This window comes from Manis javanica, chromosome 8, assembly GCF_040802235.1.
Source record: "Manis javanica isolate MJ-LG chromosome 8, MJ_LKY, whole genome shotgun sequence".
NCBI lineage: Eukaryota > Metazoa > Chordata > Mammalia > Pholidota > Manidae > Manis > Manis javanica.
The window spans coordinates 24,778,987-24,799,904 of NC_133163.1; the positions used below are offsets into that span (position 1 = coordinate 24,778,987).

Consider the following 20,918-nt stretch of genomic DNA (forward strand, 5'->3'; position numbering starts at 1 on the left):
ACTTCAGGCTGATACTTTTTTCACTTCTTAACCTATGCCATCAACATACCTACCAAGATGAACTGTATCTCGATATCACCCAATGCTCTGTCCATTTGCAAGTTTCCCTGATGTCCCAAAGATGTCTTTCTGCAGCTGGTTTGTTCAGTTCAAGATGCTGTCAAGGGCCGCCACACCTTGTATCTGGTTGTGCCTCTTAAACCTTTCCCTCTCCCAGCTCCTCTTCCTTGTCCCCATGTCTTTGTGGGAGAAACCAGGTCGTGTGTCTAATGGCATGTTCAACATTTGGGTTTGATGCTTCTTTGACACGGCTTGAACTCACTCCTCTATGCCCATATTTACGTGGTTAGAGCTGGGGGCTCCCTCCTTACTTTTTGAGTCCCTTTCTTCCCTTGGCTTCTCTCCTGGTTTTCCTCCTTCCCCACTGCTGTTCCTTCTCAGGCTCCCTCGCGAATTCTCCTCCCCATCTCCTACGGACCTCCTCTTACCTGCACTTTCTCCCCTGTAAGTCTCAGCTAGGCCCAGGCTTTAAACACCATCCAGATGCCAATGACTCTGAAGTGGGCATCTCCAGCCTCACTCTCCCCTACTCCAGACTCCTGTGTGCAAATAAAACATGACCAGAAAAGATCTCGGTGTTTTCTGTCAACCTGCTCCTTCCAGCGTCCTCTGCCTCAGTAAACCACCTTACCCTGCTGTTCAGGCCGCAGGCCTGGGAATCGTCCTTGCTTCCTTGATCTCAGACCCCGCATCTAATCCACCTGTGACTCCTTGGACCCTATTCTGAATGTCTCTACCTCTCAATCACTGCCTTGACCTTGTCTGAGCCACCCTGCTCTCTATCCCGGGTCCTCCAGCAGAGCCCTAAAGGGTTTTCTGCTTCTACCTTGTCCCCACCTCGGGGCTTCCAAACCTCAGGAGATGATGTTCTGCTGCTCTGAATCCTCCAGAAGCTTCCCGTATCACTCAACTAAAATTCAGAGCCCTGACTGTGCCCCACAGGCCCTGTTGCCCTCAAAGACCTGGCCTCACTCTGCTCCAGACACCCCAGCCTCCCCTCGGGCCCTGACCCTCAGGCCCTCCACATCTGCCGAGTGCCCCCATAAGGCAGCCCCTCCACACTCACACCCAAAGAGCTTGTCTGAACCTTCCCATCTCCAGTTGCTCATTCTCCCCCCTTATCCAGCTGCATTTTTTCTTCAGAGCACTTGTCTCTTCCTGGTGTCCACTAGGCACATTTGCTTATTGCACTTATAATGTATCGCATTCCAAATGGAAAGCTGACATGAAAGCCATTTGGGGCTGTGCGTTTAGAGGAGAGAGGTGATTCTTCAAGCCCTTGCTGAAGCAGATGTGGTGGTGGGAAGTGGCCTTGAGGCCTGGTGTGTGTCTCTCCAGCCCAGACCGTAGCACTAATGCAAAACGAGATGATTATAATACAGGTTGTGTGGTGCGAAGTATTGACCCCTTATAAGCAGGGAGGCAAGTGTTTGGACCTGTTGATTACCTACTGGCACCTGATATCTGAACTCCCTGGGGAAGCAATGTGAAGCGCAAGGAGAGGTTTCCCAGCCTGTGGTTTGTAATTATTTCCCGGCTGCCGGCCACACACTCCAAGGGGCAGGCAGCGTGAGGCTCTGGGGCCAGCTGCTTTCTGCAACCCAGGGGCATGAGGCTGGGTCTGCTTCCTCACACCGACTCACCTGCTCAACCCTCCCTGACACCAGAGTTGCCTGGGGGACTGTGTAAAATAGGTGTGCCTGGGCCCCACCGCAGATACTCTGTTCAGGGATGGGGCCTAGACATTGGGATTGTTCAAAATCTCCTAGGAGACTCTGAGCCCGGGTATACAAACCCTCCGCTTTCCAGTCGTCCTAGTCTGCTGGATACAGAGAGGATTGACCGACCCCGTCCTTCCTTCAAGACTTCACATGTGTGGGGCTACGGCCCACCCTTTCAGCTTCTCTATGTCTGTCTGTGTCTGAGCAAAAGTTCCTGGAAAGGTCTGCTGAGCTAAGGAATGGCCCAGGGCCTGTGATCTGGGCACCCTAGCTGCTGGCCCCCAGGGGGACATCCTGAGGGGCAACTCTTATGGCAGGGGTTTGTAGATCCTTGGAAAAGGCCCCTGTCCCTAAAGCAGCCACCAGCCCACCCTGCTCCCAGGCAGCAAGTCACAGCCCCAGTAGCCACCCAGTCAGCGTGGTCTTCACATTTCTCTCTCTCTCTCAAGCAGCCCTTGTGGATTTCATGGGATTCAACTTGGAAGGTAACTGCTTTGAGGGGGGAAGGCTCAGGGGGATGGGCCCTGCCCCCATGCCCGGGTTCATGTCATGGGGGTCTCTGAACCGATGGACTATGACAGCTTGAGGACAGTGTCCCGCAAGGAGTCTGGGAAGCAGCCCTTGGGCAGTCTGCCCCTAAGATTGTTCTCTGTCCCCACGGGGAACCAGCGTGGGAGGAAGCCTTCCTCCATAAAGCGGTTGCCGGCTCAATCTGCCCTACTCAGTAATAGGGCAGGGTGGCCAGCTCATGTCCTCCTGCCCCTTACTTTCTGCGTGAAGTGGCCAGCCCCGTGACCAGCTGGCCAGAGGCAGGCCAGATGCCTGGTCTCCTGGGCTGGGACACACATCCTCCAGGTCACGGAGGTTTTCTCTTCCTCGCCGTGGTGCAAGACAGGCACAACTAGCCTTTGGTAGAGGATGTTTCTTACCCTCTGCAGGCCTCACCTGGCAGCCCCACATACCTCCCTGATGCCCAATCTCTCCTCAGCCTCCCCTGCTTTCATGCTGCTGGCTGAGGCTTGTACAGACCCGAGCCCTGTATGCCACCTCTTCTGGGGGCATTTCCACCTGACGTCTTTGTCTTTTCCAGTCCAGCAGCGAGTCTGGCCAACAGCAGTCGGACCCAGCACTCACCCTGAGGCTTCTGCTGCCCAGGGGGCCTGCACCAGTGGCGTCCTGGGTAGCTCACAGACCAGAACGTTCTCCCTTCCTGCTCAGGGGTCTGGCTCTCAGAGCATCCACAGCAGAAATGACAGATCCACTTCCTGTCTCTCCAGGAGACCAGGCAGCACTTGCCAGGCCTTCCTGTGTGAACATGGGGACAGGGAAGGCCTCAGGGGTCAGGGGATCCCAGAAGGGGCAGCTCTGGCCCCAGTGCCTAAAGCCATGAAGCAAGGTGCAGTGCTCCATCCAGCCTGGAGGCCTCAGGGAGCTTCACTCCTTAGCAGCTCTGGCTTTTCACAGGTACAAGGAAGGTCCTGCTGGGCTGGTCCAGAGGCACAAGCCGCAGAAGTTGGGAGGACTTGTTTATTCAAGGCACTGTCACAGCATTAATAACAAGAAGGTTCGGCATTCTGGCACATTCCTTTAGTGGTCATAGCCAGGGGAAGTCCACACGCCCCACTGGAGTCCCCAAAGGATGTAATGCTGCTGATAGGCACTTTGACAGAAGCATCTGAGGGAGAGGCAGGCAGGCATGGAGCTGCTCCAGGACCAGTGGGGCACCTCCTGGAGGCCCTAGGCAATACGAGGTTACCCCTTGAGGCAGCTCCCTCCAGAAAGAACCAAGTCTGAGAGGGGGTGCTTCAGGGGACAGGTAGGGGAGGGGTGGCTGGCAGGAGCTGATGGTAGGGTGGGATGGTGGTAGATGGAGGTGTGGAGAGCAGGCTGGAGGGCAGCTGCCTGGAGAGGAGCATAAGCATGTTCATGCCCAGCACACATGACTGGGGGGTCAAGCGGCTGTTGGGGGTGGGGGGGGCCTTGCCAGTTGTCCTGGGTCTCCAGGAAGAGTAGCGAAGTGAATGGACTCTGGAACTTTCCCAACATTTGCACTACTTTTTTTCAGAACCAGACTGCACTTTACCCAAATTCAGAGGGCGAGGCCCCCCAGCCATGCTGCCATGTAATCTGCTGGGATCCTATCCACATGCAGCTTCTGAAGTCTGCCTGGTGGGCAGGGGGAGTAGCGAGGAGGGAGAGCAGTGGGAGCAGCAGAGCAGCCCAGTAGGGGCTGCGGAGCCTGCGGACAGGTGCCAGCAAGGGGTGCCCAGTGACGGAGCACCCACAGGCTGGCTTCCGGCAGGACTCCCCCCATGCCAGGTACACAGTCTGGGGGTTGGGCAATGCCTGGAGCCGGCCGCCTCCCCATGGCAGCCAGAGGTCCCTGTGGGGGCCCCGACCACTCTGCTGGACGGGAGCTCAGGAGAGAGCACACAGACCCCACCTGATTGGCTCATTCTTGTCCACTGAGGCCCCAGCCAGCCCTTCTCCATGTCCTCCCCTGCTGGCCTCCCAGGTGGTTCTGATGTGGCCGATGCCCAGAGGCATGCACCCGCCTGCCTTTGGCAAAGGTGCTGGGTGTCACCAGCATTGTACCTGCTCAAGATTTGGCTCTTCCAGGTGTGGGATGGTAGCAGCCCCTGGAGGCAGCCTTTCTCCACTAGAAAGGACCTCTCTGTGGAGGACAGTCCCTACCCCCATTCACCGGCAAGGCAACACAGTGTCTGAGCCAGGACCACCCTGGAGGCCACTTGAGTGGTCTTTAGTCCAGGGTTCAGGGTGGCCCTGAGAGGACAGGATGGGTCCGACTTGGAGGTGAAGGAATGGCCAGTGCCTTCAGTTTGAAGCATGGGCTTCTTACACTGAGCTACCACTCACCTTGGCCGTGCTGAGGCCCCAGACCCTCAGTGGGTATGAGGCAGGAGCAGCTCTCAGTGGCCACACCTTGACCTTGGGGATCTTTACATTAGGCCTGGTGCTTGGAGAGGTGTATATGGTTTCCCATCACCTAGCATTTTGGGAGAAGAACTCCCTCCATGAATTCTGCCCTTGCCCCTCCCACCTTACAGTAACCAGCCAAGGTCACCTTCATCAAAATGCACACAGGTCCCATTTAATAAGCCCCGAGTGCCATGCCCGAGCTACCCTTGCAATAATAGGAAGGAGAAGGGTCTCCACCCTGCTGCTCCTGGGGACATCAGACAAGGCGCAGAGCAACAGGAAGGGACTCAGCCACCTCCTCTCAGGTCTCTGGTCTCAGCTGCCCCTGGCTCCGGTGAGAGCAGGAACTTCCCCTTTCTAGATCCCCATGCAGGGAAACCAGATGAGGTGGTCACGTCTTGTCCACGAGGCCCAGCTCACATACCTTTGCTTCCTCAGACTGCAGGGGAGGGGTGGGGTGGGGCAGGGGAGTGGCAGGTCCTTGGCAGGGCAGCTGTGGAAGGGTGGCAAAGACCCCAGACAGTCTTTGGTGGGCTTCTGTCCCTTCCTTTACACACACCTTCTCCATCCTGACCCCAGAAGGGTCCCCCAGCCTTCGGTATCTGTGCCCAGGGCATCAGCCACCTCTCCCAAGACATGGTGCTTGGCTACATCCTCCATCCCATGCCGGGTGCCTCTGTACTGCCCGGCACCTCCTGCTCTAGTGGATCAGCAGGTCGGGGTCTCCGTGCAGTTGATAGCCAGGGTGGCAGATGTCTCCCTTGGGGCCTCCCCACTGTCTGCAGGATATTTGGGCCGCCCTCCTCTTCCCCCTGCGGGGGCCTCCTCTGGCTGCCACTCCCGGCCAGAGTCACCGGGTGGAGGCCTTGGGCGCTGGTCAGTGGTACTGGCTCTGGCCCTCCAGTTCCAGCCCTTCCTGGAACTGGGCTGAGTCCAGCTCGCTCTCAAAGCCCCTCGCACCGCTCTCCTCTTCTCCTTCTTCCAGCTCTCTGTTCATGGTGCCGTAGGTGTGCCGGGCAGGGGAGGAGGCTGGTGTCAGGTTCATCTCTGGCTCCTGCAGCACAGTGGCCACGTACAGCTGCTCAGGACAGGGAGGGGAGATGGGGATGAGGTCGCATCTGGGGCGAGGCCCTGAACACACCCTTCCCCCTCTTGTCCTTCCTCCAGAGCCTCTGCCTCTCCAAGCCACGGATATTTCCTTCTCCCCACCAGCTGAGTCCTGGCCATCCCACCCACCCAGTTGCTCATGATCATTTAATGAGCATCTACAAGCTCTCAGGGCTAGTGAGTGAAGGTCTCCTAACTCCTAGCCCACTGTTCCTTCAATGCATGCTCCATTCATTCTTGGTTCCAAGTCAGGCTGAACCCAGGGGGAGGTGAGATGAGGATCCCCTTATGCTGGGGTCTGGAGAGACCCCAGTCCTGAGCTAGTGTACTTTCTAATACAACCTTAGAGGCACACCCACAGCTCCTCCAGTGTCATTGGTTGGCCTGTGAATCAGGATTTGAAACCCAAGACTGGTCGCTAAAGTCTTGGTCATGTGACCTGTCAAATCCAGGAAGGTTCCCAGGAATGCTTGGGAGGGGCGCAGAATAGAAAAACCCAGAAAGTACTAGGGATGCTGCTGGGCATCCTCTGAAGTGGCTTTTAAACCAACTCCTTATTTTGAAAATAGATAATTATGGGATAGAATTAAACCTTTCCTGCAGGAATTCATTTCAGTGAAATCACACAGCCGTAATTAATGAGGGAACATCTTTCCTACAGAAGAATTTAGATATTTGCATAACACCGAAGTAAATCCCCCAGATCACCTTTTGGTCATAAGGGTAAAAATGGTAACAACACTGGAAGAGAGCCCCGGAATCAGGGAGTGACTTTAGCATCATTAATGGGACTAAATGGGATATTATCTCCTGATGTGATGCATGGTGCTACCTGTAGTGTATTCTAGCCTCTAGTGTTGAACTTGAATCTATCAAACCTTTGGATTAAACTAGTTTTCAGGAAATACAGGAGATAGTGGAACCTGCTGTAAGACATCATGAAGAAAGAGCCAGAAAAGTCTAGAAGATGGGACTCTTGGCTTGGTCTTCCCCACAAGTCATAAAAAAGGGACCATGCTAAATTAAAAGGAATGTGCACAATGCTAATTTAATCTAGCACAGAGACTGGATTGGATTTTGGTTTGGACAAGCGATAAAGGATATTTCTGGAATACTTAGGGCAGAATGGACTGGGTATTCAAAGAGGTAAAAATTCATATATATGAAAAGATGGGGATTCTTAATTAAAAATGCAGGTTACAAAACAGTATGTATTATTTTATTTTAGCAAAAATTATGTATATACCTGGAAGAAGACACACTAAGGTATCAGTGATAATCACTGGGTGATGGGTGGGAATATATACTTTTTATTTCCTTATTTGTGCTTATGTTTTTTTCCCTATAATTATCTACCATGTTCATATACCACTGTTGTAATAATGAAAGATTTAAAAAATCAATTCCAGTATTTCTTTTTTTTAAGTTCAGGCTTTGCATCAGACAGACCAGGTTCAAACTTTGCTCTGCTACTTCCTTGCTTAGTAGTGGCCTGGGGTCTAAATTAATTGACCTTTTTGAGCCTCAGTTTCTCCCTTCATAAAATGAGGATAAAAATCACTACTGTATGGGTTTATCATAAAGACTAAAAGTGATAATGATGAAGCGTCAGGTTCCTAAGAAGATCTGAATAACCAACAGTTAAGAATATTCCAGAGGGGTCGTCTTGGAAGGGCCCCAGGGGAGATGCTACAGGAGGAGAGACTTTATGCTTTGAAACCTTTGTGGTCCTCCAGTACCAAAGCGCCTTCTCTCCTGCCACCTCCCAGAGGTGATTTGTCCCTCCATGTAGGGTTTTATTCCAAAGTGAGGCAGACCTGTAGTTCTGTGCACACCACTGCTGTTTCTGAGCACTTTTACCCAATTCTGCCACTACTAAAGAGCCTCCTCTCCCACCACCCACTTTGCATTTCTGCCAGGCTGAAAGAGTCTTCAGTTCCTCAAGTGCTCCAGATTTTCTCTTCTGGCCTTTGCATAGGCTGATCCTCTTCCTTGAATGCTCTTCCCCCAGACCCATTCCACCTGGCAACCCCTACTCCCACTCCTGAAGTCAGGTTAGATGGTTCCTCCTTTGGGAAACCTTCCCTGAGTGCCCAGGCTGGCTGCTGCCCTTCTTCAATGCTCCTCTAAGGCACCCTGGCTGGCACTGGGGCACAGGCTGACCTGGTGCCCAGCTCAGTGCATGCCTCCATGGCCCTGCAGCCACCCTTGTGTCAAGATACAGGAGAGTGCTCACAGCCCTCCAGGCTGAGCCACAAAGAGGTGTGGCAGCCAGTGCCAGACCCCTGCCCTCCGAGCACGACCTTGTCTCTCCACATGCTGGGGGGCTCACGCATCTGGCACCGCCCCTGCCTTACGATTCAGCGCAGAGCTCCAATAGCTGCCTGCAGCTCTGTGTGCGCCTGTGCCCTGGGAGGAAGCCTTCAGTCCTGAGGCTGAGCCCCACGTCCCTGCGTCTACATGACTGAGCTTGCTGTGGCCAGGTGCACCCTGACCTCTTGCGTCCTCTCTGAGATCCTTCTAGGGAATGCCCAGTAGTTCCTGGATCTTCTCTCGTCCCAGCTCTTCAGCCAGGGCCACGGCAGCAAGCTGACTGGGCCGAGTCCTGCCGCATCAGAGGGGGGAGCCCGGCCACCCCCAGCGCCAGGGCTGGTGCAGCCCTCCCTTTGGTACCCCTTCTGAACTGTGTCCCCAGGGCGAAAGCTCAACTCACAAGTGAGGTGGGCGTGGAGGAGGTGCTGCTTGGCTCCATGTCAAACACCGTCTCCATCTCCTCCTCGGGCTGCAGCAGTGGGGAGAGGTGCGGAGGGTCACCGAATGGGGGTATCCGCCCTTTGCCTCCTCCCTCCCTGCATCCAGAGGTGTGTGCACCCTGCACCCGGGCCTCCTGCTCCCCTTGGACTCAACTCATCTTCCACTTTCCCAGACCTGCAGCCCAGCCAGCAGGGCTAAAGCCCAGGGAGACAAAGAGAGGACTGAGATGGTAGGGAGATCCTTCCAGAATGTTCCATTCTCAAGGACAATTATGGAGGGAAGTAAGCAATGCTGGGATTGGAGTTCAAAGATGAGCATGTTTGACTCTAGGAAAAGCCTTGACTTGAACTCTCTCTTCTTTCTTCCCAAGATTTCCCCTCTCCATCTGGAACGAGTCCTAAACCAATGTGGTCTAGGTCCCCTGCCACCTGCCTTCTCCTGAGAGGCTATTTGGGCAACCAGATCATATGGCATTGTTATATTAGGAAGACAGAACCAGAGGGGTCGTTCACTCTGGTCCTTCACTAGCCTGGCACAAGGGCCAGGGCACGGAGGAGGGGGGCCCAGCAGAGAGGGCAGCAGGGGCCTGTGCCCAGGGCTCCAGATATGGGGCTATTAGAAGCAAGAGGATCCTTTTCCAAGAAGCTCCCCTCTCTGACCCAGCAGCATGTCAGTGCTTTAAATCAGCTTACTTTCTTTTCTTCATATAAATTCATTTAAAAAGGAAGTAACTCACTATTATAAACAGAAAACCTGTGTCTGTTGCCAAAAGCAGAAAGAGAGAGAAATGTGAACCAATAGAAAAACACATATAACCATGAAAACTAGAAAAACAATGCTTTAGCCCCCTGGAAATCACTCTAACATGCATGTGCAGACACCTGCTCTGGGGGGTCTCCCCTCTATCTGGAACGAGTTCTAAACCAAGAGCACAAGGCACAGCTCTCAGAAGGCACGGATTGGCTCCCTTCTCAAATGATTAGCCTGGGCTCCACAGGTAATGACCCAGAGGAGTCACAGGGCCCAGCCAGCCAGGCTTCCCCTCCAAATTTAATATCCTGGGATTTTAAACTGAGAGGATGACTATCCCCCCCTTCCCTAGGTCATCATCCTTTACCACCCCACCCTGCCGTCCTTCACTCATCCTGTCTCTCAGCCCTGCAGCCCTTGAATGGTGCTCATGCTCAGTGGCTGGACAGGCTCACAGTGTAGGAGGGGATGGGTGGGAGCCTGCTGTTTGGAGGAGGTGTGAGAGGGGAGAGGAGGAGAGGACAGCTGTCTCCTAAATTTTCCCACCCCAGGAGGGGGCCAATGCCAGGGCATATAGGCATGCACACACACATATATATACACACATTGAGCTTGCACACCCCCTAATCAGAGAGAAAGGCAAGAACTTTCATCTTTGTGGTGTTCTGGGTACCCAGGTCAGGAGGGTATGCTAGAGCTGTGTCCCCCAGGGGTCAGGGGGAGCCAGTGGGGGAAACGTGGCTCTCAACTCACCTCATAGTCAGACACCCTCCGAAGCTTCCCCAGAAAAGTGCCAAGGAAGGCGATTATAATGGAAACGATAAGGGTGGAAAGGGAAAAGAAGGTGATGGCGTGCAGCGAACCTGCCAAGGAAAAGAAAAGTCTGTGGGGCTTGACGCTTGAGGCCTGGAGCTTTGTGCAGGAGCCTGCCCACTGAGATGCCACGAGGACTGACAGATCCCCAGGGACCCGCTCAGCACGTCAGCAGGGGCTTCAAGCCCTGCCCAATTCTCTTCCTAACACCTGGGATCGATGAACCAACACAGTTCCATCATCCCTTGGTGCTTTTTGACTAGTTTGAAATGTAGCACCTTGTTGATTTCATGAAAAATATGTAATTGATTTACATACCCACTTGAATGCCCATCACACATGCCCTGAATGTGCCCATTATGTTACGCCCCTCATCACCATCCCTGGGATGTGTCTTTTCCTTTATGCCAATGTCCCAAAATATAATCTCTGACCCACACCTTTCCTTGCAAGCCCTTTTGAAGTGAATATGCTCAGTTAATGTGCTAGTGGCATTAAAAAGCAATCCAGAATTTAGAAGTCATTTATATCTTGCTTGGGGCTATTTGGTAACTTTTTATGGCAGCAGTTTTCTGACTAGGTGAAGATGAAAACCAGTTTTTACAGTCAGAGCTTACTGCATAATGATGCTCATTGTTGTGTTTATATAATGGCAAAAAATGGTAAATAACCTCAGCTTCCAACAGTGGAGAACTGACAACCTAAAAGAATTTAATGCAGCCATTAAAAGGCTTATGCTCAAACAGTATCTTAATAACACAGGAAATTTCTTAGGACAGAATGTTCAGTGAAGAAACTCAGGATAGAGGACTGAATGTTATAAAATGATTATCACAATTTTGAAAAGTAACAACTAACCAATAAAATCCCTCCTGTTCTGCCCCCTTCTCTAAAAAGTATGCACAGAATGAGGTCTGGGAGGGACAGACATCAGGCTCTGGGTAAGATTTACAGGTCATCCAAATTTTGATCTTTCTATTTTTTCTATCTTTGAAATAGAAACAATAAATATGTAGTCCTTTATACTTAGAAAAATGCATTATAAAAAATGAAATCTAGGGAGATAAGAAATAGGGGGACACCAAATGGGTAATTCCCATAAACACCACAGATGTCCTTGTGATGGGGGAGTAGGAAAATGCAGACTTTCCCTTCCCCAGTCTGTGGCCCATGGGGACAGGGACAGAAAGTTTATGTCATCAAGATTAGGGCCAAAGTTGGCCGCCAGGGCTGACTCTGAATCCTCCTCCAGGTTTCTGGTAACCCATAGACTAGGCATCTTATATGATCCCAGAGGGAATGCCATGGGAATTGAGCCTGATGGCTAATATTTCATTTCCTGCCAGCCTGGAATCAGAAGGAATATGATGTTTCTTGCCCTGAGGGCTGTATACCAAAATGTGTATGATTTGGCCCATCTTGGTCCAAGCCACCCCTTTTGCCCTTAGCTTCAAAGGTCTGCCAGGACTGGGTCCTTTAGGCCTAGAGAAGCCGCTGGGCTGGGCCAGGCTCCATGAACAACACCTTGTTCCTCCTGGGCTTTTTCCGATCTAAGAGTTGTTGCTGAGGAGCAGTGGGGAGCAGGTGGAGATGGGATGGCCAGGCAGGCTCGCTACCCACCTAACCGTAGGATGGAGAAGAAGAGCATCCAGAACAGCCCCAGGAGTGGTGCGAAGATGGCCTGGTAGACAGCAGCCATGTGGATCTGCTCGTTGAGTTTGGTGGGCGTGTAGGAGTAGTACATGTTATAGCGGTCCGTGACGTGCTTCATGCACAGGTAGAGCAGCCCTGGGGGCCCGGAAGATGGAGGCACGCTCAGTGGCTGCCTGCACGATCAGAATCTGTGCTGTCCCAAGGCCCCCACAGGCCTGAGAAGCCAGATTCAGGTCTGTGAGAGCAGCAAGGGCCCAGGGACGAGCTGTGGGAGCCCCATGAGGACCAGCAGCTTCCCTTGACCACCCCCCCCCAGATTGGTGAAGAGTTTGGTGAAGAGTCGTTCACTCAACAAACATCCTACATAAACTTGGCCCTGGCCCTGGCATCTCCCCGCCTTGCTGGCAGTCTGTTCCAGGTCTCCTCATGCTCCAGGATGTGGCCTGACATTGTGCGGCTCAAGTCCTCCTCCCAGCCTGAGGTGTGCATCCCTGGGGTGCCTTAGAGAGGACTCACCAAAAGGGACAATGATAGGGCAGGTGACACTGTACGCCATCACCACGCTGAAGACATTCAACATCCATGCGTACTCTCGCCCATACTGAAAGTCAATGGCCTGGTTCTGGGGCAGAAGGCAGAGGTCACCCTGAGGTGGCCTGGTCCCCTTGGCTCGGCTGCTTCTGTGCCTCCTTATCTGTCCCCTGGAAGCTGGTCCTTCCAATCCTGGGTCCAAGAAGGACTCACCCCACCGCACTACGCCTCCCACCACAGGCCCCCTTCCTGACACCCTCACAAGGGGAACCCCAAGAGCTGTGCTCAGGGAAGGGCCTGGCACATACCTTTCTGATGTGGACTCTGTCTGGCTCTGATCTGGAGAAGAAGAGGCGGGTGGTGTACAGGAATAATGATCCCAGGCGCAACAGCTCCATGCCTGTGCCAAGCAAAGCTGCCGTGATCACGTAGTTGACAAAGAAGGCACCATTGTCTGGCAGGAACACACACCTGGGCATGGGGGAAAGTGGAAGACAGCAGCAGAAGCCATGGGAGAAAGAAAGGGAGAGATGTCAGGAGGGAGGAGGGAAGAGAGAGGGGAAAAGAGCCAAGGGAGTAGGCATGAGGGGCAGAGGTAGAGATGGGGATGAGCTTCATATATATGTGTGCCCAGCCCAAAGGAAGTTGGGACGGTGCTTTTGAGCAGGGATGGTCTGCATAAAGCATGGATGTGCTGGAGATAGAGGGTCTGCCTTATCGAAAGCAGGAGTGCTTGACCTGGATCCATAGAACCTGGAGAGCCCATGAGCAGGGCTTTGGGGGTCACTGACCTTGAATGGGGAGAAATGACATCTTTATTTTCACTAACTTCTAAATACAATTTAGCATGGCCTTCAACTAAGAACGTGGGCAACAAATCACAGCCATGTCAGTGAGTCTGTCACCAATGAAATCAGACATTTTCACATAATGCTGCAGTTGTTGCTGATATTTCACAACACCGTTTGCACTCATCATCACTTCAAAATGAGGGTAGTTATTAGACATGCTGCTAAATTAGACATGCTAAATTTACATGATTGAAATTCTACTGCCTGCAGACCTGTATTTGACATAGCTGGCCAACTTCAACTAGGACTCCTTCAGCCACTTGAATGAATGGCCAAGCTGCGTGTTCTCACATTGGTGACCCAGGTATTTCTGTTGTTTCCCAGCGTCCCCACCTACACAATTCTGTCAACTTCATTGAAAAGAGAAATCTGTGAGCTCCCAGGCATATTTGAGAACTCCTTCAAAACCTATTCTTTCTTGGCATCAAAATTGAGTCATGGACTCACAGCTCTTTTCTTTCTCATATTTAAACTGCATTGAAGATACTGACCTAGCTGAAGATGAACTGGTTCATCTTGTAAAAAAAAACCCCAACTGATTACAATTATAGTTTAACTGCAGAAACTTTGGAGAATTCTGGCCCTTGCCCTAGGAAGCAAGCTAGGAAAGCTTGCATGTCATTTGCAACATTACATCTTTGAACACTGGGGTTTTCAACATTTGTGGCCTAACAACAAACAAAAAAAAACCAAAATTGGCCGGGTGTCCAATACAACGTCATGTGCTTTGTCAAAGATCTCCCCTAACCCCAATTTAATATTCTTCCCACTAAACAACTTTAGCTTTCACACTGATGCATTTAAAACAATAAAATGTAATTTTAGCTTACCTACATTTAAAATGCATTGTCCTGTTACTGTATGTGTAATAGTATTAAATGTGTAATAGTAAAGATTATGTTACAAGTTTAATTTTTTAAATATTTTGATAACTATATATCTGAATAAGCTCTGTGGACTCCATCAATGTCAGTTTTCTGGTTGTGATATTGTACTATAGTTACACAAGATGTTACCATTGGGGGAAACTGGGTGAAGGGTACACAGGACAATTTTTGGTAATTGTCTGTGAATCTACAATTACTTTTAAAGCTTCATTCAGAGAAGGGGTTCCCTGCACTTTGTCAGATTGCCAAAGGGCCCCGTGGCACAGGAAAGGTTAAGAAGCTGCCTAAGGAGTGTTTGCATGCATTCATCTCTACCTTTGGGAACAAATAAAAGGATACACATATCTACCTAGTGTGATCCCGCAGAAGCCCCAGTGTGACCTGGGGGTACCCCTAGAACCTGTACTCTAGTACTCACTCAAATCTGATGGACGCCTGGTCCAGATAGTAGATGTCAAAGAGCCAGCGGAAAAAGACATCCAAACTAGGGGCAGAAACAAAGCAGCCCTTCAGTTAATGAATTTATGAGCTAGAGCCTGGGGTTCAATTCCAGGACCTGCTATCCTTCTTCTGTCTTCCCTTGCCTGGTCCCCAAAGACTACTGCATCTTAATAGTCCAGCCAGCCAGTCTACATGGCCTGTCTTCCTTCTTAATGCTGGGCCACCCCTGCCCCTAACCCTTTGGTCTTTCAGCTCAAGGCCGCCTCCTTCAGCAAACCTTCGCCTGCCATTTCTCTCTTTCTTCTGAATTTCTACTGCATGTTGGCTGTGTTTCCCCCACCGTGGCTATTAGTTAGCTGGTAGACATGATGTGTCTCCCCAGCTGGATGATAAACTCTTTGAGGGCGGCTCATGGCCAACACCTTAGAACTTGCATGATACTTGGCTCATGCTTGGCGCAGGCCCTGGACTGTTACTTGAGAAACAGACTTGCAGTAGGCTTACAGTGCCTGAAAGAGGAGGTTCCAACTCTAGGGTGAGCCTGGCTAGGGGAAGAGGGGTAATCGGAGGTGAGGTACCTGGTCAGTCCCATAGATGGCAGAATGACCACCATGAACACAAGAAAGATGTAGCACTTGTGAACTATGATCAGATTCTGACTTGATCTAGAAAGAAACAAAGAGAGGCGTGTTAAGAACCAAAGGCTTACCTACAGAATGAAGAGAAAGAGGGAGACAGCACCTTTCACTAAACACTGTTTATTAGTGCATACCAATACCATCTCAGGGGAACGCCGTGAGCAGTGCCACAGCTGGGAGCAGCAGGAAAGGGAAGCATGATTAACTAACGGTGTCTGCCTTGGGCACAGGAAGGGGAGGAAGGAGAAGAGGGTGGCAGCATCTGAGGGGGCAGCCCAGGGAAGGCTTGGTGTCCACATCCTCTATATGGTTGCCCTATCTCAGCATCCAGGAGGCCAGATTCCCAGATACAACTCAGTCCCCTCTTTCCAAAGAAAAAATATCTGTTAGTCTTGGTATTAAAGCCATCCATATCAATTCCATTCCTTAGGCCAGATGGGAGGCCTGGGCACCAGGCTGGTGGGGACAGGAAAGGGGCTAGGGCTAGGAGAGGAACCCGCAGCTCACCTGGTCCAGTGGGCCTCGAGGAAGGCGGAGAGGTAGACAATCAGAGGCATTATCACTGTGAAGGCCCAGAGCAACAGGGAGGGGAAGAACTGGGTCACGACTGGGCTCTGTACGGGTGGAGCGGAGGAGGGAGGAAACACATCGGTGAAGAAGAGTCCTTCCCCCTCTGGGCTGCCCCTGCCTTCTTCTACTCCCTGGCTTCTTCTCCTCCAGCTTAGGGGCAGAGGCCTTCCATACTGAGGCCACTGGAGTGGCATTTGGGACTTCCCCTGTGACTTTGCTGTAAGGCCAGAGCCACTGCTGTCACTTGTGACCCATACCACAGAGAGAAGGCACTATCTTTAATCTTATATTGTCTGGGAAATGGTGGAGGGGCCGGGGTATAAAGGAAGCCCACCCCCAGAAGAGCTGTGGTGCTCCTGACAAAGGAAGGCAAGAGGAAGCAGAAGTGATGTGGCTTGATTCTCTGTGTGCATGTGTGCATGTGTGCATGTGTGCGTGCGCGTGTGCTTGTGTATGCATGTGCGTGTGCACACTGCTGGAATAGGGTGGGGGAATAATATGGAAGGACAGGCCTTCCAGGCCCTTATAACAGCTTTGAGGCTACAGAACTTGTAAATGGGCCAGTTCAGTTCCTGTGAGCTCCCCAGTCAGTAGGGAGCATTGTCCTAATGTGGGGATGGTCCCTGCAGGGCCAGGACTCCCAGCCCAGAGTGGGTGTGTCTGGAAGTGAGGGAAGTGGAGGTCCTGCTTCTCTCCCTGGCCTGTATTGGCACTTACGTCCCTCTTCCCCACCCTTAAGCCTAGCCCTCAAACTAGGGGCCCCCGCTCTAAGGGACCTGGGGAGAGCAGAGCTGTCACACTTGCCACATCCTCTACTGCACCTTTGTACCTCTTGCTGGCCTGGGGTGACCCGATCTAAAGAAGCCCTCTGAACCCATGCTTGACTGAACCACCCAGACCCCAGACTTACCCGAGCACCTGCCCACAGCTCCCCCACTCTCCTTCCGCTCCAGCCCCAGGCCCCAAATGGGCAACAACCTGCGCACTCATCCTCTTTAGGACAGGAAGCTCCGTGCCACCGTTTACCCCCCGGCCACCTCCCAATGCTGGTGGCCCACGGGCTCTGGAGCTGCGTCCCAGTGGTCCCCCATCCCTTCCTCGCCTGAGTTCTTCCTCCGTTTCCCTCGGGACCCCCACGCCTGGCCTGAGCAGAGCAGCACCTGCAGGTTCTCGATGGGGCGGGTGACGTTGTACATGTCGATAGTGCTGATGATGATGGCGGGTGTGGTGAGGAAGAAGAAAAGGAAGAAGAGGAAGGTGTTGATCGCGATGAAGCGGGCCCACCAGTGGAAACGACGGATGGACAGGTGTTTCCTGGGGAGGGAGGACGGAGGGAGACGCACTCAGTACCCCGGGCCCCAGCCCTTGGAGCCCACACGCTGTTTCCTGCAGGCTGCCAGGGTCTGATTCAGCCCCGCGGGCCCAGACCCGCATGAAATAGGCCCTGGTCTTCCCCTCGGTCACGATTTGTACGGGCTCTGAGTATATCCTGTAGGTGAGCCAAAAACGGAATCTTCCTGCAGGAAAAACCTTTACCCAAGGTGTGCGTGCCTTCCATGCTTGTGATGGGGTGGGTTTGAGGGTGGGCAGAGGCCATGGTGCCCAGGAGAGGACATGGCCCAGCCCAGGGGACCTGGATGCGGGCAACGGGGCAGTGGAAGTGAGAGAATAGGCCCCAGTCCCTGTGGCCTTTTTAAGTTTCAGAGGAACTCAAAGGAGAGGGGAGGGGCAGAGGGAGCTTACCAAATAATGTCTTTGGGGTGTGGGGCATGGGTGACCCTCCAGTGGTAGGATTTGACCATGGTGGTCACTGAGGACTGCTGGGGGGGCACACCACACTGGATGTACTTGTAATCCTCCTGGATGCTGCAGAGGGTGGGGAACAGAGGTCAGGGGTGAGGATGACAGTGTCTCATGCCAGGACCCACAGGTGGAGCTTGTCCGCTTCCTGGGGAGTCTTGAAGCCTTGATATATCTCCTCCAGCCTTAGAGGGAGCGGTTCCTAAGGTCTAGTCGCTGGAGGAAAGGGGTATTAGAGGGAGGGATTGCCCAGGGAGAGAGGGCCCCACATGGCTCGGTTCCCATCTTTTCTCCTTAGGAGCAGGGACAGCCAACACAGGCCCTTTCTCTGAGGCTGATAGGGAGGCACTCACTTCAGCCTCATCTTAATGTCCATAGCCACCACTGAGTTCTTGCCCTGTGCCTGACCCTGCGCTAACTGGTGCTTAATATCATCCCAATTATACAAATTACTAAACTGAGGTGCCTGAAGACACAAGCAAAGAGGGGCAGGTGCTGGCACTGAGGCCTGTCTTTGGTCTTCCGGTTCACACTTCTGCTGTAATGAAACCTCAGAGCCTCTCTGCCATGTGATGGTGTCTCAGGCAGTGAGCAGTCTCATCCCACGCAGGGGATACTGCCTTAGGCGACGCACACTGGATAGAACGCTTATCCCTTCTTAGCCCTCTGGGAGGTGGACAGGGGAGCTATAAGTAACCCAGTCTGATAGATAAGAAATTTGAGAGTGTAGGTGTCTTGCAAAATTGCACACAATTATTCATGACTAAATTCTTGGCTGTCCCGCTGTTCCTGTGCAGAGTGTGGGAGGGGAGGGGGAGATGTGGGCAAATATTATGCATGACCAGCATCCCTCAGAGATAGGAGGGCCCCCACAATTCTCAAGAGACTGATTCTTGGATCCCCATCTATTTGACCCAGTCCTAAGGATCCTTCCAGAACATTCCAGAATGGACCTAATCAACGTGGGGCTGCCAGAGGCTGGGGCAGAGGAGAGAGGAGGCTGGAAGGCTATAAATTAGGGGAGGCCTGCAGCAGGAGAGGAGAAATGGGGAGCAGGGCTTCTCCACCCTGACTTGGTCTCTTGTGAGGAGAGAGTGATGAGGGAGAAACTAGGCGTCTTCCTTGTGAAGGCCTGGAAGAGGAACCAGGAGGTCAAAGGCGGCTCCACCCAGCTCCGCGCTGAAGCAAGGACGCACAGGAGTGAGGATGCTGGGCATCTCCGGAGACAAGCTGTACCTGGAAGCTGGGGGGAAACGATGTGGACGTGCTCTGGAAAGCAGGACGCTGGCTGCCGGTGAGCAGCAGGGATGGGTGGAGGGGAGGTCAGCATACCGCACACTGGAGGGAGGCTCTCTCTCCTCCTCCCCGTGGCTGGGGCTTGGGGGTGAAAAAGGATGGTTTCAGAGGAGCAGAGGCCCATCCTTGGGGCCGGGCACAGCAGGCAGCCTGCTCTGGCACTCACTGCTTTGTCATCCTGGAGTCCTGGAAGGTGACAAAGATCAGGTCCAGACGCTTCAGCCGAACGCGGTTGAGCTCGGCGTTGAACTCATCTGTCAGCTGCTCCTCCAGCTCACTGTAATATTGCTCTGCATCTACCTGGGGCAAGAAGTGGCCCTCAGAGTTAAAGAGGCCAGAGCTCCAGGAAGGCCTCACCTGGACTCTCTCCACTCAGGTGGCGGGTCTGAGGCCTCCGTTCCATTCCCAGTTCCCTGTGAAACCTGGCAAAGAGCCCAGGGCCCCAGCTGGACTCTGCAACCCCAACTCTAGAACTGAGGAGGCTATGACTCAGAAATTAGCTCCCGGCTCTTAGATTTGGGGAAAGTGAGGCATACCTGGGAGCAAGGAGGTAGTTTGGGACTTGGGATGGGCTCCAGAGGAGTGACAGAATGTGTCTGCAGCATTTTAAGGAAGGGGGATGGTTGTTTTCCTGGACTGGCTAGATTTCAGTCCTGCCACGAGGTCCCTTTCTAGCCACACTGGTTGGGTGATAAGATGGAGCCCACGACCTTTAAATGTTCCTGCCTAGCTCTTTACAAGGCTGGCCAGCTGTCCACAGCAGCCTACTGTGCCTTTTCTGGTCCTCCCATCCAAGACTAGAAGTGGGCAAGAGCAGGCCTCCCTGGACTGTTCTGCAGGCAGCCCCAAGGAAGGCTTCAGCTCCACTACATTCTCAACAGGGAGGCAGGACACGGTGGAAAGGAAGGGAAGAGCCAGATGCCACAACACCTGAGCAGCCCTGAAGGGGCCTGGAGCCATAGGGTGTGGACAGGGGACACTGCCCAGAGGCCTGGACAGAGCCTGGAGACCCAGTGCCCCAGCCTTACCACTGCCATCCCCTGATGCTGGGCCAGGTACCTCTTTGAAGCAGGTCCAGCACTTGCAGAAGCACAGGCGGGAACAGGGGTGGACCTTGACCATCACCTTCCCAGTCTTCTTGGCCTTGGCAGTGTAGTAGAGCCGGCCCCGCATTGCGTGGCGCCTGTCAGCCAATGGCAATGGTGGGGGTGGAGATCTGGTGGTCTGGGGCCAGCAAAGCTACCTTCTCCCCTCCTTCCCCCACCCCAGACCCAGACAGGACCCCTGTAGCCTCACCTCTGATCATCCAAGTCGACCAGGTTCCTGATGTCATAGCAGAAGTGGACTCTGGTCACTACACATCCTGGATAGGCCTCTCTGCAGCCACAGACATGGATGCTGAGCCAGCCTGTGGGGTTAGGGGTGTGCCACCCTGCCCCCGACCCGGAGTTCTAGCCCACAGGGCCGGGTGTCAGTTGCCTGTGATTCCTGGTTCTTGGATGGGAGAATCCATCCCTTGCTCCTAAGGCTGAATTTCAGAGTTGATCCCTGGTAATCCAGGGTTTGCCACATCCTTTCCAAATGACCCAGAACAGGGCCAGGGGCAGACAGAGTGGGGAATTGCTGCTCATGGAGAGATAATTAGCTCCTAGATCTACGAACTTGGGTCACAAAAGATGTCTCAAGATGACCTGCTCTAGCTAGCTGTGGCCTAGGAACTCCCGGGCTCCATAGTTGGAGCAATGAGGGAAAGGAAAATTTCACGCATATCATACCCTTGCCATGCAGGAAATCCCTGGCTTCAGAAACACTGCTCTGGCCACAGGGCTTCCCCCTTTCTGAAAGGGTGATTTGGCACTGAATCCAGGGTGAGCCACCACCTGGGGTGTCTCTTGGCCCACCATCCTGTGCCAACTCACTACCCTCGTGAGGATCCAGGCAGGGATATCAGAGGGAGGCAAACCATGCCTTGGCACCCCCAACCCACTTACTGAAAATGCTTAATGATGACTTCTGGGTCTTGGATGTCCGTGGGGACATAGGTGATCATCAGTGTCCTTGTGACCTAGGTGGGGAGCGCAGATGGAAGACGACTGCTCACAGAGG

The 20,918-nt window shown here is 53.0% G+C and overlaps 1 protein-coding gene across 9 annotated transcripts in view; it reads right to left on the bottom strand.

Moving 5' to 3' along the window:
* Window positions 1-1,129: 1,129 nt before the first annotated feature.
* Window positions 1,130-20,918, bottom strand: part of TMEM63C (transmembrane protein 63C) — a 123,357-nt gene continuing 103,568 nt past the window's right edge. For all 9 annotated transcript variants that reach the window (XM_037021368.2, XM_037021331.2, XM_037021569.2 and 6 more), the window contains 15 exons: window positions 20,804-20,877; window positions 20,109-20,189; window positions 19,872-19,995; window positions 18,979-19,112; window positions 17,460-17,582; window positions 16,877-17,030; window positions 15,654-15,760; window positions 15,087-15,173; window positions 14,486-14,551; window positions 12,638-12,800; window positions 12,315-12,420; window positions 11,766-11,933; window positions 10,086-10,195; window positions 8,542-8,610; window positions 1,130-5,799 (listed from right to left, as the gene is read on the bottom strand). In XM_037021368.2, the coding sequence (XP_036877263.1) occupies window positions 5,599-5,799; window positions 8,542-8,610; window positions 10,086-10,195; window positions 11,766-11,933; window positions 12,315-12,420; window positions 12,638-12,800; window positions 14,486-14,551; window positions 15,087-15,173; window positions 15,654-15,760; window positions 16,877-17,030; window positions 17,460-17,582; window positions 18,979-19,112; window positions 19,872-19,995; window positions 20,109-20,189; window positions 20,804-20,877 (1,767 nt within the window). In that variant the 3' untranslated portion in view covers window positions 1,130-5,598. The remainder of the gene's footprint in view (window positions 5,800-8,541; window positions 8,611-10,085; window positions 10,196-11,765; window positions 11,934-12,314; window positions 12,421-12,637; window positions 12,801-14,485; window positions 14,552-15,086; window positions 15,174-15,653; window positions 15,761-16,876; window positions 17,031-17,459; window positions 17,583-18,978; window positions 19,113-19,871; window positions 19,996-20,108; window positions 20,190-20,803; window positions 20,878-20,918) is intronic.